The sequence below is a fragment of the Nothoprocta perdicaria genome, unplaced genomic scaffold (assembly GCF_003342845.1).
Source record: "Nothoprocta perdicaria isolate Ctin4 unplaced genomic scaffold, notPer1 scaffold_23, whole genome shotgun sequence".
Taxonomy (NCBI): Eukaryota; Metazoa; Chordata; class Aves; order Tinamiformes; family Tinamidae; genus Nothoprocta; species Nothoprocta perdicaria.
In genome coordinates this window covers 5,702,324-5,729,850 of record NW_020455455.1, presented here as the reverse complement: position 1 = coordinate 5,729,850, position 27,527 = coordinate 5,702,324, and the positions used below count along the sequence as shown (strand labels likewise).

At 37.1% G+C, this 27,527-nt stretch overlaps 1 protein-coding gene across 1 annotated transcript in view; it reads right to left on the bottom strand.

Moving 5' to 3' along the window:
• The window catches only part of ARMC3 (armadillo repeat containing 3), a 54,970-nt gene that overhangs the window by 18,525 nt on the left and 8,918 nt on the right, over positions 1-27,527 (bottom strand). The window contains exons 4-11 of the mRNA XM_026039483.1: positions 23,397-23,514; positions 20,867-20,992; positions 19,314-19,382; positions 18,811-18,986; positions 17,304-17,498; positions 16,213-16,396; positions 10,634-10,786; positions 10,392-10,497 (exon numbers count right to left, since the gene is read on the bottom strand). Of these exons, the coding sequence (XP_025895268.1) occupies positions 10,392-10,497; positions 10,634-10,786; positions 16,213-16,396; positions 17,304-17,498; positions 18,811-18,986; positions 19,314-19,382; positions 20,867-20,992; positions 23,397-23,514 (1,127 nt within the window). The remainder of the gene's footprint in view (positions 1-10,391; positions 10,498-10,633; positions 10,787-16,212; positions 16,397-17,303; positions 17,499-18,810; positions 18,987-19,313; positions 19,383-20,866; positions 20,993-23,396; positions 23,515-27,527) is intronic.

Sequence of the window (27,527 nt, the reverse complement as noted above, 5' to 3'; positions counted from 1 at the left end):
GAGAGGAGAGGAATTGTTTCCCGTACAGTGGATATACGGGAATGAATTTCAGTCCTTTCAGGATTTATGCAACAGACCCACAGACACGAATTGCACCCCTGTGCCTCACATGTAGCATATCCAGCACTTCCGCAAAGCTTGGACTTACTACTATGCTACACATGTAGGCCCCCTTAGGCTACACCCTTATAAATATTTAGCTCTCAATAGACTGATTCTGGAAGGATACGCAGAATTGAAAGATGTAGCCAATTACATTATAAGCAGATTTACTATAATTTGCATCAAACCCAGCAAGTATACAAATACATAACAAAAGAAAAAGGTTCTAGCTCCTTATGTTCAGCGCTGACCTCAGYGAGGAACGGAGCACAGCCAATTTTCTCAAGTGCCACTTAGCTTCAAAAGGGTTGAGAACCACTGATTTAGAAGATCATACATATTTATTTTAATCCCGTTTCCTACTTTAGTGCAAAATCATATTGAATCATGGTTTCATTTCTATAGCTTCATCAAGCAACACAATGGATCTCCAGCCTAAAAGAATTCATGTTAAAAGTCACAATAGAAAGTAATGATAGTTGAAGGTAATCAATACATTGGAGGATCAGATTTTAAGAGGGGCTAGAACATCTAAGGGCAAGCCTGCATCCTACTAACAGAAATACATACAGAAATGGTTATGAGAGAAAAASGAGGAATGGGCAATCCATAGTCCAGCCCATTCCCATCCCATAGTCCATAGCTGGGCCATAAAGCTCCAGCTGCTACAAACACACAGTAGTGCCAGAAAACGGTTAAAAGAAGAAATATACTCAAGATATTAAGGTGTTAGAATATCCAGCATTAAGAGCTAAGTACAAATGTCTTGTCCCCTTCAATCTTGCACAGGGCTACGCAACTGCATAACCACTGTGTAGTGTACAAGGGAACAGAGGTCCAAGGAAGAGGCTCTACCAGCACTGACGTGGCCTAAGGTTTGACATAACCTATAGGTACGATGCATTTCATTAGTGCTCCCAAGGAGTCAAAGGAGCAAACTGCATAAATCTATAGCCTATTTTATTCCTTCATGTTGTGTACAGCTCCAAAACACATCAAGTTCCCCAAACAATCATGGAGGAAAATGATTAGGCAAATTAATACAACAGTATAGATGGACATAGTTGCAGCAGCCTAATGACCGTAACTATTCCTTTTAGTGAAACAGGACAATTCTGGTCACATTTGAATTGCTTCGAATGCCTATAATTCAAGAATACCTAAAATACTTTTCTCATGCGTCACTGGAAAAGCAAGCATTAAATGGTCTGATATGAAATATTTAATTTTAAGGGTTTAATTTTAAACATACATTTTAACTTAGAMGTTATTAAGATATTTACCTGAAAATTCTGTAAAAGATTGCTCACGACTCAAAGAATACATGCTGAAGGGGAAAATAAATGCTTTCTTCATCCATAGCAAAAGAAATATTCAAAACAGACAATAAAACTCTAACCAAATGTTTCATAAGAATAATATTTTTAGGTGGTTAAGATGAGGATGCATGTGCATTTCATTTAACTGAATATTTCATTAATTTCTGAGGGTGCAATAGGGATGCTCAAACACAGGTTGCAAGTACTGTGAAAACATCCATCAGTAAAAGTCAGACAGAACCTCCTTTTATTAGGGCTGTAAGCTTTCTGGGGCAAAATCCACATTTCTGTTGGCTTGACATCAAGCTAAATAGCCCTGGCCCTTGACAAAGCCTCCAAGCCTTGGCAAGACACATAATGAATTATTTACTTTTTTAGGTAATGCATAGGAAATGGTCCAGCTAGCTTTTTTTTTTTTTTTTTTTTTTTTTTTTCCTTTTTTTTTTTCTTTTTTCCCCTGAAAGGGAGGTTCAGCATAATGGAGAAAACAAGTATCACTCTTTAAAGATCTGATAGAAACCATTGAGACTGCTCCTCAAAACCCCCTTTAACCTGCTTAAGTTCAGCTGAAGCAACCTCGCATGGAGGGGAGGTCAGAGGGGAAGAGGAGTGGCTCAGCTTCACACCACTGTTTGTGCTCAGCTCTGCTTAATTAACACTTGCAAGATTGAGGCTTCATACCAATGATCAAGTGTGTTCTTTTGTATGTTCTTTTCTCCTTCCAACACCTCTGAATGTAAAGTGATTTATGTTAAAGTCTATTTTGATTCTATTGTATGCTGTTTACTTTCCTTTTCTCCTTGAGAAGGTTTAAACACGATTTCTGCCCTGGGGGGAGAAAAAAAAAAAATCAAATTCTACCTCCTCACAATGGCCACTGGACTCCTTATGGACTTCATTTTCCAAATGTACTTGCAACTGCATGTTTAATTTGTGTGAAAATTACTGTGATTGTGTGTGAGGTGCTTAGCTAGCCATTTATGCATGTGCATATCTCATTTTCATACATAATTGCATGTAAATYATGCATAAGAATTATGCATCTAATTACACACACTTTTTTTAAAAAATCAAGCTTTATCTGTGTTCAATCGTATGACTTCATCTTCACACAAGGCAYTTCCGATCCTGCTCAATTTCTTACTTAATTTCTTACTGCAGTGTAACTTCAAAATCCAAAACAAGAACATTATAACCTGAAGTTTGGAAACCTCATGAAGTATATTCCTTTTTATCTCTTAAATATACTAGTCTGTTATTTTTCCATTTACCTTGTTATACCATCAGAATAGTCACGTTCAATAAATGTCTTCTACATTTACCAAAATTTCACTTTGGGATTTAATTAATTTCAAAGGCAACTGACGGTTGTATTTTGCCACTTGTATTTTTATTAATGGMTCACATTATTTCCGTTTTGTTCACTATGCAATGGAAATTAATGTTAATTTGATTATTTTGAGTAACAGAATCTGGCACAAGGGACTCTGATCTATAATTTGGGGCTCCTTTGTGCAGGAAAAAATACTGATTATATCAACAAACCATTTCATTCTTCAAGAATTCCAAGAACTCCTGTTTTTTAAAGAGAAGTACCCCCTTAAAACATCAACAAACTAAAAACTCAGTAAATCTCATGCTCTGAAAGCCATCGAATGTTAAACTGTCTGGACTGACAGAAACTGTAATAGCTGACTCTCATTTAGAGATGCACTGGCTTTTTCCAATGTCTATCATTAAATTTATCTGACAGAGTTTCCAAAGATCTCAGATATAATACAGCAGTTTATCTAGTTTAAAATATTGCAGGGGCATTGGAAATGAACTATCCATTCATGATATCTAAGGCTATTTACAATCTTCATGAAGAATTTCTGACATTCTCACTATCAGCAGAAAGGCTTGAGAGGCACCAAGAAAGCCTTTTTGCTCCTTAAAATCCCATTCAGTTTCAGCTAAAATAAGCTCATGAAAAAGACACTTCCCCCTTTCTCTTTTCTGCTGATCCAAAAAAAGAGTGCAGGCAAAAAAATCAATAATCCAGCACAAATGTTGAGAGTCTGGAATCCACATTGTTAAGAGAGAGGAAAATAACGGAGAACATTTGGGAGCTGCCGGAGCAGCTTTGGCGGAGGTGTGACCAAAGGAAGGAAAGAGCCAACGGGAGGTCCCTGCAACAGCTCCACTCAACACAGGGATTTCTCCAGCGGTTTYGCTTCTGCTTTGGGAATACCAGATGGGGAAGGACAACTAAATTGTCCCAAGCCTGTCTCTCTGCAAATGCTCCTCACTCTCTGAAGCTGGATCCCATCTTTCACTTTTGGATGAGTCTTTTTTGGGCAACTGGTAACTTAGCTCTGCTGCCAGCAATCTCTTTTGCCCTGCTGAATATTCAGGCTCATACAGTGATTCAGAGTGGTGAAACTGTTAGATAATTTTATCCCTTAAAAGGGAATGTCCTTTTTTTACCCTTAAAAGGGATAAAATTACCCCTTAAAAGGGATAAAATTACCCCTTAAAAATCAAAATCAAATCTCAAAAATCAAATAAAATTTCTATGGGAGTTCACACAAAATTCTACATCAAGATAACGTCATGGAGGTTGCAAGTTTAAAGGTTTAAAGTTCCTTAAAGCCTGATTTTATCCCCTTGTGCACACGACAGCCTCTAATTAGATAACACATGCAGGTCAATGTGTCTAACCTGTCAGTGCACAGATTAGATTCACAGCAGCACAGAACTGAGCTTCTAAGAAACAACCATAAATCTGCCATTTCCTTATATATACAGGGAATACATGACTTATAGTATAGTAAAATAAGTTAAATGGGATACTTAAATAATATGTATTTAATTGTATTCATTACAGAAATGTTACAAATGAAACATGCATGCAAAAGGAGCACTATTTTTTTCTGAAAATGTAAAATAACTGTTGCTATAATTCACCACAGTGATTAGCACTGAACGTCATCCTAGGGGACACCATCAAGAGAAATCAGGGTACTGGCACCACTATGCAAAAAACAGCTTGCTTTCCCAGGCTTATCTTATTGCCAGTTGCCATTCAAGGGAGGAAAGGTCTCATCTGATCCCACAGAAATCCACTCTGGGAAACTACCTGTGACAACACACATTTTCTGACTGAAATTCCAAACTTCTACAGGTAAGAAAAATAGTAATCATACTGCAAGAGTTTGGGGGTGCCACAATCCAAAATATTTTGCTATTTTCTTCCATACAATTAACATTGCCACAATTTAGAAGTATTCTATTTTTTGTCCAAAACTGCTTTGTATACAGTTTGGTCCTCATGATGCACCTTAAGACACTGTGACATGAGATTTGTGTTAAACAAATACAGATGAATACATAATATTGGTCTCCTTTATTATACCTCTGGATAGGCATCATGGTAATAAATAAATAAATAAATAAATAAAATTGCATAGAGGGTTTTTTTTTTTTTTTTTTTTTTTTGGGCTAAAAAGAAAACCTGTACTGGCAGCAACGTGCATGCAGATTGATCAAAATAAGTAGTCATCCACATAACCACACCTTCACAAATCAAGGACAGAAAACCAGCAATGGGTTGAATGAAATATTTTGTACCTGCCAGCAGTGGATGATTTAGTAAACTGTCCATAAATTGTCTGTCATTCATTTGATGTGATGTTAAAGTCATAGTGCTGACCCTTTTCTAAACAACATCACAACATKAGACCTTGATTCAGTTTTTCTGCCATTTTTGGATGGAGATATTTATTGTAAGTTTTTAATGGAGGGCATTATGTAACTTACAGTTCACTGTGACATTTATAATTTTCTTGTAGAGAGAAACCACAGTCTCCTAGTATGGTGTTCAAAGCTTGTGTCTCTTGAGCGAAGAGCAAGATGTCTTTTCTCTTTGGAAAGCCTCTGTCTCTCTACAGATGCATAGTAAAGGGAAGCCAAAAGAGGAATCTATTCATTAGCTCTTTGTATTTGTGCAGAACAGGCGCTGATGTAAAAAATAACAACACAAACCACAAAAAAACCCCAWCCAAATCCCTTTACCTTGCACGGTAGCTCAAAAAAAAAATTGATTCTGTCACTAGGGGTCAGTATTAAGACACATTACCTTTATACAACATTGCTAGTGGAATTCCGCCCTTAGTTCCCCGCTTCAGGGATTAAATCAGNNAAAAAAAAAAAGAAAGAAAACCCATACTACAAATTACTACTATTTCTGTCTGTTTTAAAATTTCACACTCATATACTAGGCATTTTTGTGTCTATTCTCATATAGTCACATACCTATGTTCACCTCAACATTGATACTCACATGAATTAGATTCCACCTAAGTCTTGAAGGGGAAGAGCTGTGCTTAAGTTTTCCTGTTTCTGACAGATCTGTCACTTTAACAAAACACTGAAGTAAAACTGACCTCATTTTATCTGTTACTAATTGTAAGGGCAGGCCACTACTGACTAGTAATAGTAACAAAATCTGAAATGTAAGAGAACAGGATGTTCTTTAAAATGTACTCCTTGACAGCAGAGCCCTCCATAAAGATAATAAAAATTGCTATCAGGTGGTGAAAATCCCCTTTTATGAAGGAGGCTCTCCCTAACGGTGGGCGTCATGCACACAGGGAGGACCAGGGATGTATTCAGGGTCATTAGCTCCATGCATGAATTCCAGTTTGGAGCAGATGCCGCCCTCACTGAAGCCAAGGGAACTACTCGCTTTCTCCTCAATGGGCACTGTCCATAAGCAATGAGTTTCAAGCCTCCAAAGACCAAATCTGCAAATCTTTATACACTGGAGCAGACTCAAAAAGCCTTTCAGGTGTTGTCGTGATGCCTAGGACTACCTACATAGATATAATGTTGCTGGTGTGCCAAGGTACACTGAGTCCTGCGAAGACTTAAAAAATTAGAAAATCATAAACCATCAAGCTTCTTAACCTCATGTTTTTGGGGCATGATGTTTTACTGTCCTGAATTCTGATACCTTACTTACAAACAAGAGAAATGACACTAATTATAACTCCCAGGAAAATGCTGCCCAGCTCATGAGTTCGTCGGGTACCACAGCTCCCCGCAGCCCTTGGGACTGCYGAACAACCCCCCCGTCCTGCCTTTCCCCAGACCAAACTCTATCTACATGCTACAAATTCTGTATTTAAAATAAACAACTCCTGACAAGCAGGATAGAGGGTCTTCATGTCCAGGACAAAGCCCTAAATTACAGAGCACATGTTTTTCATTAGTGGTAACTCCCACAGATGCAAGGAATTCATACATTTCCAGATTTATGAAGACAGTTATTAGAAACGGCATTCATGCTAATGCAGCACTGAAGAACTGGTCACATCAGCTAATGCCTGACCAACTTTCACATTCGAGCTCTTAGTTCTGTATGTTACTTCTAACTAATACCATTTTATATTTATATTTACCATTATTGACTTGCTCTAGCTACRTAAAAGGCAAAAATAATTGTTGATACTTTAAAAAGCAAAGCATAAGCAAAGAGCCAAGATTGTTCCGTAGCTAACTTTATAGCACAGAATGATTTATTTTTCCGTCCAATAGATGGCACTGGTGTTTCTCTATTTGTGCATAATTTTTCAATTTGTGCATAATATTTACCACTGAAGTGACCGTGCCTGCATTTCCTGCTGCTTGGACACATCAAAAGAAGGCAGATTTCACACACTCTTTAAAATGGCATGCTGCTGCCCAAATAACTACATACAGTTTTCAATAAGACAAATTAATCTTGTGGATTAAAAAAATGCTATGTGGACACAAATTCCTAGTTGAACATAATTCCCCTTTTCCCTGAAGTCAATGTACGGAAACAAATTCTGACACAAATATAAAGAAGATATAAAGAAGAGCTCAGGGGCTACAGATTCTCYGAGTAACATCACAAAATCATTTCCTTACAATCAAAATGTGTTAGAATAAGTATGTGGGATTCTAAACAGCACCATAATTTGCTATTTTACTTTTACATAGCCCGATTATTTCCTTGTTTACACTGACTTTATCATCAGCATAGACCACCAGTAAAACAGTAACATTATGATAAAATTCTGATAAAAGCGTCACTTAAGAGTGTGAATCTTAAAATTAACGAGGCATTTGACCTCTGTATTCTTCCTACACTGCTCTGTTCCTGTGAATGGAAAGCATTGTGTTACCAAGGAAAACGTCACACAGCTTCAGACATGCGGCACCTACTCAAAAGGTGGAATTTCTCTGAGGTGATTTACAATAACTTTTACACTTTCTGGTAGAGATCAGCTGGTGGATCCATGATTCACAGCAAGCCACAAAGTCAGWGAGCACTGGGATCGTGCATCCTTAGGCTTAAGATTTGGGTCAAAATCCTGCAGAATCCCAAGCGTTTGCCTGATTGATGGATAGATCTTTGCCAGGGAGGGGTGCTTGGGGCCCTGTGTGAAATGAGAGGCTGGTGGTACCCGGCTGCTGGCGGACGGGTGACAACGACAGTCACGGTGACCGAACCCCCGCTCTCCCAACACCCTGAGAAGCCAGGGGCTGTGCAGTGGGGACGGAGGCGCCGGTCGTTGCTGGGGGAGGTCCCGCAAGGTCAAGGTTAATGCCCGTTAGTGGGGGCAGCGCTGCCCGCTGCCTGCACTGCTGCCTCTCACACATCCCCGGGCGCCTTCCTGCCTCCCAGGCAGCTYGTGCGGGAGCCTTCACGGCACAGCCTGCTTTGCACTGCATGGCTTTTTTAATGTCAAGCAATACTGCTTGATCAAATATCCCTAATCAGAACAGCCTCCAGCAAAYGTGCACTGCCTTGCCTGCTGTTTACATTCTGTGATATACAGTCCATAGTGAAAGGGCAAGCTATACATCCTTCAATCAATATAATTCATGCAAAAATCCTCCATGCGGACATGGCGAATGCAGGTATTTGAGCCCATCAGGATCTAGTTTTGTGCTCTGGCTGGCCAGGAGATAGTGAAACCATATTTGCAGTAATTCTAGTCTTTCCCTTTTAACATTGCTGTTTTGCTGCTTTTGTCGCATAAGGTTTACATACTCTTACCAGCTTTATGATTTAATATTCTGGAACAGCTTATAACAAGAATCTAATACATAACCAATAAAACGGTTCTGCTTTCATTTGTCCCATTTGGGACTAGAATATTGTCAACGTAATTACACAGAGAAGTCACATCATTGTAAACATGTATCAGAATCTTCAGTACATACACGCTTATTTTCAATAGTTTACAAGACACACAGAGAAAATCTTCCCAAATTAAATATGATTATGGTAACTCAATCTGGAATGCATTTTCTCTAAACTATTTTTTTTCTCAATGATGCAAATATAAAATAAATATGGGCCAGACACTCYACTAGTGAGTTGGAACTACACCAATTTGTATCAGCTGAGGGTTCAACTCTATATATTAATTTATAGTTCCAAGTCACACTTGGACTCATCTATTACTTAGTAATGGTTTTGATTTAGAAATGAAGCTTTGAAGTAATTACACAGTCACATGGCATTCATCCAATATACATATTTAACGTAAATTATTGCTTCCTGATCTTCACAGAAGACCTGTGATTAGATTATCTGGTACATCCATATTGTACTTCAAGCAGCCTTGCAGGGAGGGGGAAGTGTATGTAAGCTACCCTTACAATTTCCTGACTCCTAGTCCTGCAAGAAACAACTGCAGCCTCCATCATAATCCAGAGGGACGGAGACAGCTCTTTTCCTGCCCCAGGTCTCAGGGAATTGTTCTAGCAGGTGAGCTAAACAACGTCCTGACTATCTCCTTGGCAAAAGGAACTGAATGAGTTGGCATAAGCTGCTGCACCAGCTCAAAGCTCTCCAGAGATTCCCCTTTCACAACGTGAAGCCTCCAAGGGCTGCACTACAAAAACCAGCTGTAGCTGAGCTGGAAGTTTGACCCCTGGACTCCAGCACTGTTCTCTTTTTATGTGTATATAACTCCCACTGACACCAACTGGAAAGTCATGCACATGAGGAGAGCAGAATATCAGACAAAAAAATCTACTATGTGAATCTGAGAACAGAATATTATTCTCTTGTGTCAAATTATGGCTCCATCTGGTAACATTAAGTGAATACTGGCGACTATTAGAGCTGAATCAATACATTGAAACAAATAATTTATTTGGTGAGTTATTTTACTTTTTTTCACTTCAAAGAATGCCTGCGAATGGATTACAACTTCCTTGAGAATATTCCAGGAAACTTTTAAGGAATTTTAGTTTATGGTTTGTTAGTTAYGTGTGATTGCTCATATATGTCAAACTGCTCTGTTTCTTTTCCCTGAACGGAACTTTTAATAGAGTTGAGATAACAGAACTCTGCAACTGACAGCAGAATTTAGTTGATACAGTTATGGCCAAATAATCTTCCTTTGTTAATTATTTTGGATACTGAAGTTACTCTTTTTTGTTGTTTTTAGGGAATGTAGTGCGAGTATCTCTATTACCTGGAAAATAATAAGAAAGAGGAAGACGGTGCCGGCACTAATCAGAATATTTGATCTTTATCACAAGCAAAAAGGAGTTTAAATAATTTAAAAAACTGCATGAAACATGAACTTTTAAAGAGCATCTTACTGACTTGGGATTTTCAAAAATATCCAACATCAAATGACTTATATTATGAAACATATTTTTCTCATGTGCTCTCTTCAAATCCTGATTTATATCTCTGCTTCTATTACACGTGCTTCATACCATCCCCTGATAAAGCAAGTGTTAGCAGAGAGAGCAACAGTGCCGAGATGCAACCTATTCCAGATGACTCATAAACACCAAAATGGCCCTTACAAACAAACTCAGATAAACCTGACTGTAGGATGAGAACAACATGARGTACTTTTTTTAATCAAAGTATTATCATTTGATTTCATAATAGTGTTTAAATTAATCTTTTGATTATTACAGACTCACCTGGCATTACTAGGACTGGCTGCTGTCAAATTAGCTAAAGCTACRACTGCAGATTCTTTCACTTCTTCGTTGTCACTGCTTAGCAACTGTACTAGCTGGGGAATCCCTTTGGAAAAAAAAAAAAAAAAGGAATTGTATACATGAAGCTTTAAACAGGTCATGACAATCTGCAAAATAATAACATGCTTCCTTACAAAAGGAAAAGCACAGATTCTAAATTCATCCCTTCTCACCTTACTTACCCTGGRGTCCAAACGCTCGTTTGCTAGCTAAATTCTCACACATGGCAGATATTGCTTGGGAAGCTGCAGCTTTGACTTCATCATTATCATTTCCCAAAAGGTTTATGAGACACATCTCAACCTCCTGCTCATTTAAGACTTTTCTATTTTCAGCTTTAAACAAAAAAAAAAAAAAAAAAAAAAAAAAAAAAAAAAAAAAGGAAAAAATAGAATTAATCTTCACCCATTTTCTAAACTGGTTAGTAAGACAGCACTGCAACAACTGTTGCAACGCTGATGAGAAGCAATCTCTTCCAGATGACCTGTAAGCATCAAAATCGGCCATACAGACAACTGGACAAACAGCATGAATTTAATTTCATATTTATTTACATCGTAACACTTGCTTTTGATGCCATGGAAATGAAAATATCTCGGTAACATAGGCACCAGTGATCAAGAAACATGCATGAAGAAACCATAAGACTTCACTGGTTCAGGCTCAAAAGATGCCTATTAAATGCACATGGCTATTAAGTTTACATAGCCCAGTAAAATGCAAAGTTAATGCCACATAACGCATACAGGCCTGATGAAAACAGGTTTTTTTCCTCCTTTTTAGAATCATACTTGCTCAGGAATGTATCCTGCCTTCAGTTTACCCTATCAAAAAATCAAACATATAAAATATAATAACTGAACTTAGAGGAGCACCAGCAAAAATACAAGAATCAAGAAAGCAAGATAAATTCAAAATTGCATTTTAAGTCCTATACCACTTGCCCTTCTTCATTAGTGAATACTTTGCAGAGGATTTCACACAGAATCACAGAATGGTTGAGGTTGGAAGGGACCTCTAGAGATCATCTAGTCCAACCTGCTCCAGCAGGSACACCCAGAGCACGGGGCACAGAGTCACATTTAGGTGGGGTTTYGAAGACCTCCAGAGAAGGAGACTCCACAGCCTCTCTGGGCAGCCTGTTCCAGGGCTCTGTCACCCTCACAGGAAAGAAGCCTTTCCTCACATGCAGATGGAACTTCCTTTTTATTCCGTATTTTAGCCTGCTGGCACCAGGACCACCGCTGAGCTGCCCAGCAATGAGACAGAGCAGCCAGGACAGACACAGACGCTCCTCTCCTCACGCCACGTGCCTGAGATCAGACATTTGGAGGGCACGACCCAACTCCTGTTCCCCCAAGGTCTTTGTTAGAGATGGCCCCATCCGAGCCCACTGCTTTTAGGCAGAACGGCACTGGGCAGCAAATAAGCTTTACAGCTACTAGGTTCAAAACCTATTCAACCACATGCCTGATTTTAATAGGGCTAATTGTGTGTTCAAAGCTATATTTATGCAGTAAAATTTTTCAGCGTATCAAAGGAATTCAGGAACACTGCATAGGACTTTGACACTTTGGGAGATTTTGCCCGCGCTTACTAATGCTTTGAGGGATCAAGTCCCTCTTGTCTAATGGATAAAAACAGAACAGAAAATATTTTAAGTTCTCTTTTCAATAAAATTGAATCTATAGCGAATAAAAGTCAACATAGTTAATGAGAAGGACGTTTAACTGAAAATCCACTTACGACAGAAATKACTTGACGCCTATCCTGTGAAAATTGCATGTTTTCTCCTCTCTGTTTTAAATGTCTTTAAAATCATCAGAAATATTCATTGAAATTACAATGTTAAACATGGAATGGACGGGAAGGAGAGGATTTTAAGCAAGAGCAGAACCTTGGCCACAACACTGATGTGTATCAGCCAGCTCTCCAGAGAAGYCCTTCGCTGGGATCACCGACTGCTTTGACAAGAAATCAAACATGCCACTTGCCTGTCACCAGCCAAACCAGTCCATAATCCCTAATAATGACCTACAGAGACTCTTMATGCCTTGTGGATGTGTTTTTGATAGACCAATTTACAGGAGTTTATTACAGTTGTAATAATTATATAGATACTCATGATGATGGTTAAACATTCCACTTTAAAGATCTTTTACATCTATATTAAATCCAAATGAAAAAATTATAATACAAAAAAGTTCCTTTGAACTGCTGAAAAAAGTTAAGATGCTTTAAATAAAAATATTTTTTCAGTAATTTAGAAAAACTGATAGATAGATGAGAATTATTAATTTATTCAGATCCAGATGCCAGTGCCAGTTCTTTTCAAGAGAGGAATATTTTTGCAGTTCCTTGCTGTGTTTGCATGAGTTGTTCCCTTTGCCCTGGCTACAGAGCAGAAAGAAGGTACAACAAAGAGGCATCCTTTGCTCTCAGCTCATACTCAGCACCAACATCATTTTGGGGTGTGTGTGTGTGTGTGTGTGTGTGTAAATTTCTTGACCCCTAAGTCATTTGAATATATTGCTTTACACTAAGCAAAATAGCCAGGTACACCCTACCCAGAGGCTCTGGTGCACTAATACTTCTGTGCAGTTTTTCATGCATTGACCCCATCATGAGCTGACCTTTGTTTTTCAATATATTTTTCTATTTCCCCTTCTTGCCCCAAAACCACAATCAAAGAATTCTACTCATTTTTCGCTCAGCTCTCTGTCATGACCTTACAGAATTATTTATATCAATTTTGAATGAAGAAAAGATTATGCTAAATGGTGTTGTGAACTCCCACTAACCTTGAGTTGAAATTACCCAAATAAATAGGAAAAAAAAAACTATATTAAAAACCCATATGCTAATCAGACTACAGAGCATTTTCCCTTTTGAAAAGAGTGTCAAATAGGTACATGTAAAGAACAGGGAAAGCTTCAGCTCAGAAGTGGGACCAAATTCAAGTGAGCTCAATCACCACTTTCTCCACAGTGTTTTGCTGTTGTTGCTAGCATTGCAAAGGAGAAGTCAGGCCTTACCTAAGCAATAGGCCTGATAATCCACCTTGAAATATTCAGCAGTTGATACAACTACCCTGTACTTTGTGGTCTGAAATTACTGCATTATTTCTTGGAAAAGGAGAGAATCCAAATAAAAATCACTGCCATAATTCTGAGCATACAGAATAAAACTCTTGATGAATGTAGCAGAATGAAAGAATTTTCCATGTCAAAGTGAAAATGATTATGTATGGAATATGATCAATTTTACCTTACTCAAACAAACTAACAACCTAAAGATGCATTCAATTTAAATTTGAATGTAGCATTTGTGCCTCCAAATTATTTTGATACTGCCAATAGCTCTCAAACCATCATCTGGCTTCTAACGAAAGAAAAAAGAGAAAGTTAGAGGAGTCCCCCCTTCCGGAGGGCACAGAACAAACCTGCTTGCTGCAATCACACCTATCAGGCAAAAAAAAAAAAAAGCCATCTGTCACTGATAAACCTTTAAAAACGAGTGCTGCTGTATACTCAGCTGTTGGGAGTAAAAAACAGATACGTGTTCCATCAGGGCAGTGCTTCAGTTTTTCATTTTAATGAAAAGCAGCATTTTTTTTCCCTCAACTATGCAGGAAATATTCTTAAAATACAGCTGTTTTTATCAAACTATAAGAGTGCAGGCTACTGTAGGGCTATTGCAAATTTAAGGAAAATGCCAAATATGAACTCAGAGCTSTGCTGTTCTATATTGGATTCTACATCAAGTCAAGCATTAATTAATATATTTACTAATTAGCGTAGCATTGYAGACTGGATTGGCTGTTCAGGACATTTACAAGCAGGATCAAAACACACGCAATTGCATAGTGTGGCAAATCTTCCTTTTGCCTCCTTGTTGCTTCTSTTTCCTTTCTGCCTTTGAACTATTCTACCTGACTTTAGACCAGCAGCTATCAGTATGTGAAATAAATTTAATGTTTCCAGAGGCCACATTGAGCAGCAAGTTTACTGGGCTGTGTTTTCTACTGCGCCACTACAACACGTTGCCATTTATCTAACTGGTTGTCAACAAAATTCTACAGCTTTGAAGCAAATATTTTATATCTTCTTTTTGATCTATTTCCCCAACTTAGTACATCCATACCGACTGTCACAGGCTGAAGATGAGAGCAAACCTTTATAATAAAACCACATTGACTCCATTTGTAAAGAAAAGTGACAGGAAGATGCATCATTGCTGATGATAGCATCCAATGATAAAAGATCATATGCAGAACTATAATATATTATGTTCAGGTCTTGCATCGTGTGCTTTAAAAATGTTGTGTTCAGACATGCTTTTACTAACAGCTGCTAAAATATTAGGCTACCTAAACCMAAAAAAAGCTGAAGACAATGGAGAAAGAAGGCTATGCTTATGTGAAAATAAATATAAAAATGGAAAAATGTGCAGTAGAAGGTAGGAAGAACAAATACGAATAAATTTAGCATACTACTCAAGTCTGCCACAGGACTATAAAAATAATACTGACCAACTTGAGTTGTATAATGAAGTAACAATACAGAATAAATACACAAAGAAAATACTGGCATAAGTAGGACCCTTCTGATTTTTTATACCTCTGATAACATTATTTCAAATAATGRTCAGTGACATGTAAAGCTTCCAAGGGCTAATGATGAAAGCATGCAGAAACCTACAACATACCAGGGAAAGCAGCTTCTGTTCGTTTCACGTATCATCTGCAACCCAAATAATTACAAATATTCTGAACGTCAAACCAAGGAGGGTGAGAAAAGAATTGGACAGATAAGCTGAGATAAGAAGAAAGGAGGTCTGAAATACTGCAGAAAGGAGAGATTTTTTAAGCCATGTATTCAATTAGGTAACGTATTTGTAAAATATACATAAATTAAAGCKATGATTCAGCCATGAGATGATGGAAATATGAACAAAATATTTAAGCTCTACTGTCATAGTTACTGGCATTAAAATCCCTTGACAGAATCAAAATCTTCAATAGACAGAAATACATTCTTTCTTACATTTAATTTTACTATATAGCAGTGCAAGGCATATGTTGCAACTCAGAAACCAATGTATGGAAGGATTTTCATATGTAGATTTATTTAAAAAGCATCCTTGTGGGCAAAAATGWTGAGCCTGTTCTGCCTAATCCAGAATTCCTTGGTGAATTAAAGAAAACTCCATAAAAAAAGAACCATAGGATGAATAATTATAAAAAGATGACAATGAAACTATTTAACTCCACTGGGAATACTAATCTGCAAGCCATTTGAAGGGCTTTTTTCATGTGCCCATTACAGGAATTTGTATTTGAAATTGCCTGACATTTAGATGAGGACTTGAATGCAGAGGAAAGTAAGCTTGTGCTTAAGTCTTAACCAACACCAATGCAAAATAGTGCTGGCAGAGGAGGTTTAAGCTGGCACTTCTCTGGCATCACTACCTAGCAGACAAAGACCAGTTTCTGAGCTCCATTTCCATTTTTGTGGAGAGCATTTTGCAAGGATGTATGACAAACGAATTGAGGGAAACTCTTAAAATGTTTATATGTACAACGCAGCACCCGCTTGCTGCTCTGACTGCCAAGATTCATTGTTGTAGCTCATTCTTGCCAACGTCTTCCCCAGCACAATCACTACCCTCAGCTAGATAACACGGCTTCATTCTGCAGGAAAACTTACTTCATAAACGAATTCACTAAATAATATGCATGGATTTCTAGAAAGTCACATACAGTCATAAGCAGCCTTGGCAATTGCCCTCGCTGCGTTCTTCTGAACATCAGGAATGGTAGAAACTTCTATAAATGAAAGGAGCTTTTTAAGGCCTCCCGCCCGCTGAATCGATTGCATGGTATCCACATCTTCAAGACAATTTCCCAACACTGCCAGAGCTTCCACGTGTAGATCACTGAATTCCTAATAAGGGAAAAAAAGAAACAAACAAATAATCTTCAAATCAGCATCAAAATATCTTTAGCTTTTMTCTCTGTAGGAAATTTGGAATAACTGTCTTCTGGGTAGTTTGCGTGTATTAAAAAATATATCTTTCCATTCTCATGTTGTTCATATAATTTACCTAAAGTTTCTTAGGATACAATGCAATTTTTCTAAAAAAGTGCAAAAACAGGGAAGTGATTGTTTATTTCTGAGTGGCTTAGGAAGGTACTCAGAATAATATGAAACTTTTCAAAATATTTCAAATACTTTACCAATTTTGCTAGGAACTATACTTGCCATGAGATGAAATAAGTATTGGTAACATATAGTAATATCTGAAGACAAGAAGCATTAAAGTTTCATATTAACTAAACAATGAACTTTCCAAGATAAGAAATTATATTTATAGCCAATGATATCAAAGTAAATTAAAAAAAAAAAGCCTAAATTCAGAGCTTTCAAACTAGGAATGACACCAAGTATAGTTCAACCTACAACCAGCAATTTGGGAAAAATATTGTACAAATAGTCACATGATGTTTTTTTTTCTCATATTTACAACCGTTTGAGAATTGGACAGCAAACGCAAATCAATATAATAGCAATTAGTTACACAAACTGTCCATTAAGCAAATATAATATACTTTGGGGTGAATTCCTCTGTTTTTATCCATTGTTAATGCTACATAATTTTATTTTATATACTGTAGTATGATGAAGGGAAAATTTGAGAAACCCTACCAAATCTGTATGCTACTTCTAAGTGTTTTATATGTAAGGAGTTCCTTCTTTTGTTATCATTCTCCCACAATATGAACAGAATTTTTGATCAGTAATACAAATACAAACAGCAGGAACAGACACTTCTAAGGCTAGTAAACTGTACCTTGGTTTCTAGTATCTTAAGGAGATAATCTAATCCTTGATGTTCTGTCAGTATTATCCTGGTTTCTCTGTCATTGCTAATTACTTCTAAGGTTTTGAGGGCTAACAACTGAATAACTGGGTATTCAGATTTCAGGAGTTCCAGCAGGGCTGGAATTACATTCAATTCACGAACCGCAGCCCGGCTTTGAAAATCCTGCAGTAAAATATTCAAAGGAAGAGTGTAAGTGATAGAGAACATAACAGAGCATCAATTCCCGACTTGCTGAAGGAACAGGGAGAATCTGATTTCAAACACATAACAGTGCAAACAATAACTCTGGAACTTCCAGATCTGAAGATTTCTTTCTTTTCAGCTAAGAATCAAGCAATGTGTTTAAAAAACTCACCAAAACATAAAATCCAACTATTTTTCATAAGTCAAGTATACACTGCAGTATCTCACTACATCTCAAGGAGCCTGCGTACTTCTGTTTTTTGTCTGCATGTACATATGTTTCTTCGAGAAAGATTTTTAAATTTAGTTTGACCATTTTTATATTCCTCATTTGGAGGGAAAAGATAGTTTTCCTACTCTATTGTGGTTGCCTGGTTACATCTTCTTTTGTTTCAATAGCTATAAAATAACAATTTAAAAATGAACTTTAAACAGCGAATATGCTGCTTGATAAAGAGCAGTAGTAGATTATACTAAAAAAAGAAAAAATATAAATAAATTACAATTTGCTTTTAAATGGCTTACTGCACATGTGCAGCATGCAATTATCCTTATCAATATAAGCAAGCACCAGGTGCAGTTATCCAGATATACCCTGCAACAAAGACAGCGAGATAGTAAGAAAGGGGAAAGAGTAAAATGTGATTCTGAATAGACATGCTCTGATGCCCCAAAAGAGATAGAGTTATAAACTGAATTCATTATTGAATGGAGTCGCTTAAGCCTTGGGAGAGAACTGCCACACAAACGCATCATTCTTCTGCTAAGCAGCATATGGATGACATTAGCACCGGGTGTGAAAGAAGCCAATAACAAATCTGTTCCTTCCAATATGGAAAGTAGTTGTTAACAATATTCACCTATCGTTAGAAAGATGTTTAAAACTGACTATGGGACTTGTTGGTCAAAACAAGGCAGAAAGCAAATTGCAGTTCCTTAATTCTCGGGATTGTTCCTGTCTTTTGGATAGAAGGGTCATGCTCTCATTACTGAGATTAACATTTTCCACATAAGAAAACAAATTCATATTTAATTAAGAATACATCTAAATCTGATTCTGATCTTACATTGCTGTACAGCAAGGATAAGTGCATTAAGGTCAACAAAATTAGAGTCAAATAAGCTCATTTATAACTAATGCTACCATCAAAGATTTGGGTATAGTGATCTCAAATACATTCATGCACAAGGGACAGTAAAAGAATGAAATATTTTTAAATGATTAACCATGCAGGGGATGGGCAGAGAAAGTTTACCTGCCTCTGCAATTGGGAAGAAAAAGCACCTTTACCTGCACCAGGAGATAGATACATTCAACCGAATTCTTCTTAACATCAGGATCAGGGCTGCCTAGTAGCCTGATAAGTGGTTCTAGTCCACCTTGCTCAAATATCTGTATTTTACTAGTATATTCAGAAGCCATATGAGCTAGACATAGCGTAGCAAATTCATGGATGATAACATCTTCTATGGGGACAAGAAACAAATATATATATATATATATACTTATTCAATACAGTGTATGTTTTCTAATTCGGTATTGTAAAGCATTATTTAAAGTCAATAAGCATTAATGTTAATCATATCTTTTCACATACATGTTGTTCCATCTGTCCAATATGAAATACTACTAACCGAATAGCTGAGCTGTGCCTATAAAAGCAATTGCCAATTTAATATGTATTGTGGCAATTATAAGCTATAAGGAATATTTTATTAAAATGCCTGATCAAATGGCAACAGTACATTATTTCTGATAGTGTTTTCGTGCAAGAAAGGAATACTACAAGTTACCTTCTGGTGCCAGTCGTGATATAAGGGAATTTGTAGCATCCAGTTCTCTCAACAACTTCCTTACATCAGCTACAATAAAATAAAATAAACACAAATATGAACTCTTTTCTTTGGCTAACTGAACTGAGAAAAGAAACAGGATTTCTGCTCCAAAGAAACAGAAGGTACTTAAGTTTACTCCCCAGCTGAAGAAAAGGTCTGGCTGGSAGTGATACCCAGCTCTAACTATAGGGACATTGTAGTGGGCTCAGAAAACATATACAGGAGATTCTCAAGCACCAGATAACATCTTCTGTGATGTCTGATATACAGAAAAGTTCCCCATTGAAAAAATGGGGAATAAAATAAAACTTCATTGAAGTTTTATTCAYTTGCACCTAGCTAGTTCTTAATAAGTACTGTACAGTTTTAGTTGACRAAAATGTCATGCCCCAATAATTAAAAGTATTATAGGTATTAAGGCTTTTTATTGAACTAAAAACAATCCTTCCATTATTTAATTTTGAAGCCATCATTTTCTAATTTTCTACTAACACAGCCCAGATTGCAAATTGAAAACATAAATTATATTTGTCTTATTAAAATCTCAATAATGACTTTCAGAAAGCACTTCTATTGTAGTCAATAGCAAACTGGAAAAACATGATAACTGGATAGAAATGCTGAAAAGCACTCTTTGGGACAGATTTCATGTGATCTTAAGGGATGTGTTGTTACTGTCAACACATCACAGTGTTAACATGCAAGAGGAAGATATGAAGTGAATACACTTCTAAAGGGGAAAAAAATAAAGCTGTGACTGTAAATGGGGGAGCTGGAGTCACTCAGAGCCATAGTTCTGCAAGAGCAGAGGATGCCAAGGTCTGAAGGGAATAACTGTGAACTCATGTTGAGCTGAAGGAAGTGTAAAGGACATAAAGTTCAATGCAACAAGAAAAGCAAACAGCAATTGGTGAAAGCAACTTTAATAGGGATTAGGGCATCACCATGGAAAAGAGATCATTTACCTACCTAAACCTGGGCAGATCATTTGGGCAGATCATCTACCTACATAAACTCTACATTTACTGCAGTTGAATCATCTAACCATGTTGTGGTTCTAGTAAATACACTGCACTGCTGTGAATGCAATGTCTCCAAAACATACTCGAGGCTGAATGTCACTAGCTCAGATACTGCTAGAGCCCCTACGTCAGCACTGACTTGCCAATGAAGCTGAATAAATTTACACACCAGTGTTGGACATTTCAGTTCTCCAACTGCTATCAATACCATGTAAAARATGAGAACGTGTTATGTTCATTTATGCAGCCAGGCTTTTCCAGACAGATAGAATTCCAGAAATAAGCTGTTTTAATCTGCCCCTGTCATATCAAAGATAATAACTGAAGGGAAAATCACTTTYCCTATTTTTTTTTCATTGTAGATCATTAGAGATAAAATTGTGCCTTTGTTTTGGGAGGCTAATGCAGGGATTTTTCACATGGGTCACTTGTTCCTTTAACAATCATACTCTTGGACATCGAGAAATATTAAGAAATGGAGACTCTTACGATTAGATGCCATGATCCCAAATACTGTAACAGCATTTCTGCGTACAGTTGGATCTTCATGTGAGATGAGTTTGTGTAGAGGTTCCASTGCTCCCAGACCAAGAAGTGTCACTTTGTTTTCATCACCTGAATAGTAATTAGGTTAGAAACGTAACAGGAAGCCAACATTTCTAATGCAACAAAGGTAGTAGCTACCAATCTTTCATTGAACTACAGAATCAAAGAAGTCCTCACTGTTGGTTCCATGCTTGACCATGTCCTTGTTGATAACTGTTGATTAATTGAAGTTACAGATAATTTAAAGCAACTGTTCAGAAAGACAGGCCATACTACAGCACAAGAGATCTCCAGTGGTGACACTTTGAGAAATTTGTACAGGAGTCAGGAAGAACCTATCTGTACTGTGTGATGGAAAGGAAAAACCATCTCAGCTTGCAGGGAAGGACATAATTTGGCTCTGCACCATCAGGTATCTTTAGGGTCATTGATGTCCTTAATCCATACAGACATAACACAATTCACTTCAACCTGGATATTTCAAATACATGTGATGAAAGTAATTACTTTATTTTTTTTATTTTAATTACTTTTAAAGAAACATTAATGAGAGAAAAGTCAAACACTCAAAAGTCAAAAATTACAGTACAAGAGTTGGCTATTCAAATTAAAATGTTCCCTTCTTAATGTGTACAATGGCTTTTGTGTATAATAATATGTAATATAATTGTGTATAATAATGTGTATATATATATAATTATTACAAGTATATCATGTAATATAYAATATATTATAATTATTATAAATATATATAGTTGYGTATAATAATGTATAATAATAATGTGTATAATGGCTTAAAAAAGGCTAAAAAGCTTTTTTATTTTGCTGGAAAACCAAACTAAACCAAACCAATGGATAATTCCTTCTATGGGCATGCACCACTYCTCAGCTGAAGCTGTTTCCAGGATTTGGATAACTAAGTTCTGAGCTGTCTGCCACCTGAGAATGGAGAACATAGCTGAATAGACCCCAGACAAGCAAGTGCTTCACATGATTACAGTCTTGTTTCTGCTCACTCAAAACACCCCAAACCCTGTGAAAAAAGGGTGCTTTTTTCCCTTTGTTTGCACACCAGCATTATAATCTATTCTCTAAAGACAGTGGGAAAAGCTGCCTACCCTTTCAGGGTGCAAGGAGACAAGGTGAGGAGAAACCAGAGAACGATGATGACTTTCAGGCTAAAATCCAGTCAGTTAAGATGGGAATTACCTTTTATTGAGAAGTATGATTTAAATTATTAGTGATATTGAAGAAATTAATTAATTTTGAACTGAAAAGAAACTCTTCCCTTGTACAGTACTGCAAGAAGTGATAGTCTAGTTTTCTGGAAGATTACAAAAATACTTACATTAATAATTTAAAGGATTATTCATTTACCAGAAACAGTAAAATATCTGTCATCTTGTTGTGTTCCATATGTTACTTTGGACACTAGGGAAGGAGCCAGAAAAGAGTGTATAGTGGGCGGTTCATAGCTGCCTCCCAACATTTCAAGTTCTCTCTTCACATATTTACAAATTGTTTGCATGTCCTCAGCCAAAGTGGCCTTTTTAAGCTGAACTTAAACATTTTTCAGAATCCAAATGATCCTTAGACAACTGTCAAAGCCTTCAGCTTTTCTCTCACAACTTCAGCAGCACTGATAATTACTACCAGCACAACAATCAGCATATACAAAACCATAACCTTTTTAGGGAGCATAAATTAAATGGCAATTAATATAAAAATAGATGAATTATACCAAGACTGCTAATAGTGTATGCCAGTTTGACTGGAGTGGGTGGTGTGGAAAGAGTAGGAGACAACTTAGGAAATTATGTGTTTGACAATTTTGAGTCTCTGTTATACGGTTGTCTAACGGGTGCCCAGAACATGATGCTTAATTATATGTAATTCATGCAGGGTCCTGGAGGATTTGTATCTTAGAGACTTGTTAGATTTCCAATACATGCAGAAATAAGCTACACAGTGGAGGCTAACAGATCACCAGCAATTATCTGTCATGGAAGTACTTACAGAGAGGAACAGGAAAAACTAACATAAACAGACTAAAAAGTAATTTTCATTCAAAATATACAGCCTATCAAAACACAAGAATCTTGAAATAATTATTATCCTATTTTCAACTATTACTAGTACAGGAGTTTCAAATTTTAATATGAAAATTAGGATCTTATCCAAGATGCTAGTGTGTTACCCAAGACAAAACCAAATTAGACTCCAAGGAAGCTCCATTAAAAAGAATATCTATAAAATTAGAAAGCCAAAAATTAAAGATTTACTTCATGATAATTACAAGACTTCTGTCCTTTTTTATAGCAAATATATGTGTGATAGATATTTCAGAAAAGCCCCCAAACATTGATGGAAACCTTTGATAACAAAGATACTAGCACCAATAAACTACAAAAATCTGAACAACTATCAAAATGTAAGCAAGGCAGAGGAAGGCTTATCAGAAAAAAAGACTAACCTTTTGATGCAAATTTATATAGGGCCTCACATGCTTTGATCAAAACTTCCTCTTCAGGGGAACTGAGCATTAGCACGGCTGTTGCTGCTGTTTTGCTTTCAATTAATAAAGGATCAAACTACAAACAAAAGAAGGAAAGAATGGTCTGAGTTTATAGGGAACCTTACGGTGTGTTTTGGTAAATTCTCATATTTCGCTATAAAAAAGTAATTTGAGATCTGCAGTGAAKTATTAATGCTATCATGGCTTTCTATTTACCTAGAGAAATCCATTTTTTAACAACAGTTGAGTTTTTGAAAAATAAGGGAGAATAATTGACTTCAAAATTGATTCATGATTTCATTTTGTACAAAAATTTTGGGAAACCTTGGCAATTTCCTGTACATGAAAGGAGCTGAGAAGGCAACAGACTATGAAATTCTGCTATGTATGAAGGAGAAGCATCCTGAGGCACCAGAACCAAGCATGGAACAACCTGTGGGAAAAATAATGTGATAAGGAGCCGTGCACAGAATCTATGAACTTAGATGCTGCGTGAGAGAAAGGATGTGATTTCCCAGTGTCATTACTATTTTGTGATAGTTTCAAAAATACACAGTGACCTCTCCTTAGCCCTCTTCAGCTCGGTTCACTTGTCAAACACTGGCTTACCATGATCCTCTACCAGTTGAAGCATTTTGATATGATCCCAGCTCAGCCAGCTGGAAGTGATGCAAAGTGTTCGTTTCCATCCCCGACCTCTCTCACACACACAGAAACCTTCCAGCAAACCCAGCTGCTTTGACCCTCTTCATAGACTCTGTGGGACTAACATGGTTGGAGAAAGGGCACTCTTTCAAAAAAGCCTCTTTGTTCTTCAATAAGACTCAAGAATTTATCAAAATTTTACCCAGTAAAGAAGTTTTAATCTTATTTGGAATTAAAATACAAATTTATATGTGAAAACTCTCTTCTGTCCCACTCTTTTCACTCTTAAAGGCCAGAGAGTGCACGTGTTACATACAGAAGCCACTGAAACACTGGAGTCGTTCACAGTTTCTCAATATCAATGTACTTTTCTACACAGAATATCATTTGCATCGCTGTTACAATATGTACTAATACTGTGTGCTCCTTAAAATATCAGGTAGCTGAACAACAAGGGCATGGAGATCTACATATATCCTTAATTAATCAAGGAAATTATTTGGAGCAAATTTTCATCAAAATTATGAGTATTCTAAAAGGAAAATGAAGAAACAGGGAGCTGCTTCTCCTTCTGAACTTGCTCAAAAATAAGGCAAAATATGATGGTAACGCCCAGGCATCCCAATGTGCACTTTTGATGGGTTCCCGAATAAAAGCAATTAAAAAAAAAAAAAGTATCTAAATTTAAATGGTCATGATCCTTSAGGTAACAAATTCAGAGTCTTATATATTGTAAATTTAAATTATCATCATTAGTATTACATGAACACAAAGCAGCTGTGACAGAGTCACTAACCAAACCCATAGGTACAAATGCTGCCTTCTAAATATTTTGCAAATTGAGAACTTTTAGCATATAGGTCACAGCAAGAGRGGAAAAGAGAGATTTTGGCAAGGAGAAAAGGAAATCATCTGAGATGATTCTTTATAGGCTGCAGCCAGCATAGCTGTATCCTCTGCGACTAGGTAGCTCTGCTCCCCAGCACGAGGGGGAAGAGTGTACCTCTATATTAGCAGTTATTTTGTTGCATTTAGCTTTTTGATTAGGAGCGGACACAAGGACTATGTTTAAGCTGTATCTGCAGCTTAGATCTAATGTGGATAGAGCTGAACCTGTGAAAATGCAGGTTTATATTTCCAATAGAGTAAAACAACCAAAAGAGACAAAAAAAATCATACCACTTTGACACCACAGCCATGCCTGCTGTAAGCTGGTCTGCAGCTCGGCTGCACACAGATTRCTTCTCTGTGACCAATGCAGCTATATTGTCAAAAATCTTCATGTAGATGTTGAGTATGAGCTTGCCGGGGCACTTTTTATCCTAGCAAAATGAAACCCTTTTTTTTTTTCCCTAAATGCCACCCTCCCTTTCCTTCCAGCTGCTCCTAGGGGCATTCCCAAAGGGGCTGCAGCAGAGCAGGCCCCTTCCCACACCCCGGCCGTCCTTCCTCCACCCGCCCTGAACACCTTCCCCCTGCTCACTGTTGGGAGCCTCCGTCCACAACACATTCTGCCGCAAAGTAAGAATATAAATAATAAAAGAATAAATTTAAACTTACAATTTCTCTATTGAAATTCAAAATGGGTTCCTAATAGCTGTCAAAAGCTATTGCAGAGATTTTAATCATATTAGGCCTTGAATAAAAGGTGATTTATAGCCAAAGAGGCAAAGTCAAATCCAGCGCTGCAGGAACTCCACTACCAACAGCAAGCTAGAGTCYGGCCAAACACATGGTGTTGGGATGAAATTGTAATTTTTAGTAAATGCTATTAGTCCTTCAGAGAAAAATAAACACAAAGATTGACCTCAGATAAGGCTTAATAAGAAATGAAATATGGAATAAGAGTTTTCAGTCTTAGTAACTTGTTTATATTGATTAAAGACCAAAGACACTATCACGTTGCTCCATTTCCTTTGCCTCTCTCCTACTCACAAGTAATTGTACAAATTACAATTCACTGACCATTCCTGGGTTTTATCACAGGTTGGGGTACGAGCGGAGTCAATCGAGTCTCTACCCATTTATCAACCCCATCYAGTCGATCTAGTCTCTACCCATTTATATAGACATCAGATTCACTGCTACTGCCTGAAATATTTGTCAACTTCCTATATCTTTTGACTTAAAACATAGTAAGAAGAGCCCTGCACAAAGGCCAGTAACCAGCGTGCACAAGCAGCAGGCTATTAACTTTGCTTACCTCACCTGCCCCCTCCACACTTTACAAGAGCAAGAGAATTTTTTTTGCCAGTAGGTAAATAAATTTGAAGCCATCTGTATTTTAGCTTTCCTTAATAGTATGAGGATTATAGTACAGTTAACAATGTCTTAGGTAAACAGCAGTGCCTTTTCTTTGGATTAATTTATCACCTGATAATTTTGTTTGTCTCCCTTCTCCTCCAGTTGTTTCACTGCAAGAAAGTGAAATAAATGAAACCTATCTGCCTTCTCTGTRCCTGCATATATTTACAGGCTTCTATTATTTGCTTTTTCATAGTTTGTCCCTTTTTGGAAAGAAAAATCCTACTCTATTTGATATTTCCCAATTCAAAAGCTATTCTGATGATTCTTGTTGTCTTTTTGCTTTTCTAGTTCAACTGTATTTTTTTTTGAGTTGCAGAAATCACAACTGTTAATTGCACTCAATAAGCAATATGAAAGTCTAATGCAATAGTCATTGGTATGGTGTTTTGTCTTTAATTTTTTTCATTAATAATTTGAAAGGCTGAATTCATGCTTTTGGCTGCTGACTAACATTTTCATGAAGCAAGCCCATTAATCCTCATGGGCTGCATGACACAGGTTGCAGAATAAATCCTCATGACAGTGCACTGGCAACCTCTCTCCATTACATAAACTGAACTCTAATTTGTCTTCTAACCTTTGCTTTCTGTTTTATAACCAGACATTATAGCTGTGAGAGGACTTTCTTTTTACCTGTCAGCATTGATGTCCGTGAGAAGTCTGGTTTAAAGGCTTGAAAAATCTAAATAATAGTACCAAACTGGTCATCATTATCTCCTTGCTCACTGATTTCTTTAAACAATTTGAATAGATTTCTAATATAAGATTTTTCTCCACACAAGTAAGGTTCCTTCTGCCCCACTATTGCAATATGCATTCACATACATTTTTTTTAAATCATTCCTATGATTTAACCATTTCAACAAAATGATCATATGAGGGCAAACCTGTACAAACGCAAATCTCTCCATTTTTTTTTTGCAGCCCCCAGCCCATATTGCAGAATGGGATTATTCTCTCCAGATGGAGGATTTCCTTGAACTTCATGAGATGCTTTTCAGCCCACTTCTCCAGTCTGTTGAGATAACTCTACATAACCAGCAACATAACCATCTGGTGCATGAAGCTCTCCTCCCAGTTCCATAATGACTGCAAACTTGCTCAGTGGGCACTCTGTCCCATCAGCCACAGAATTAA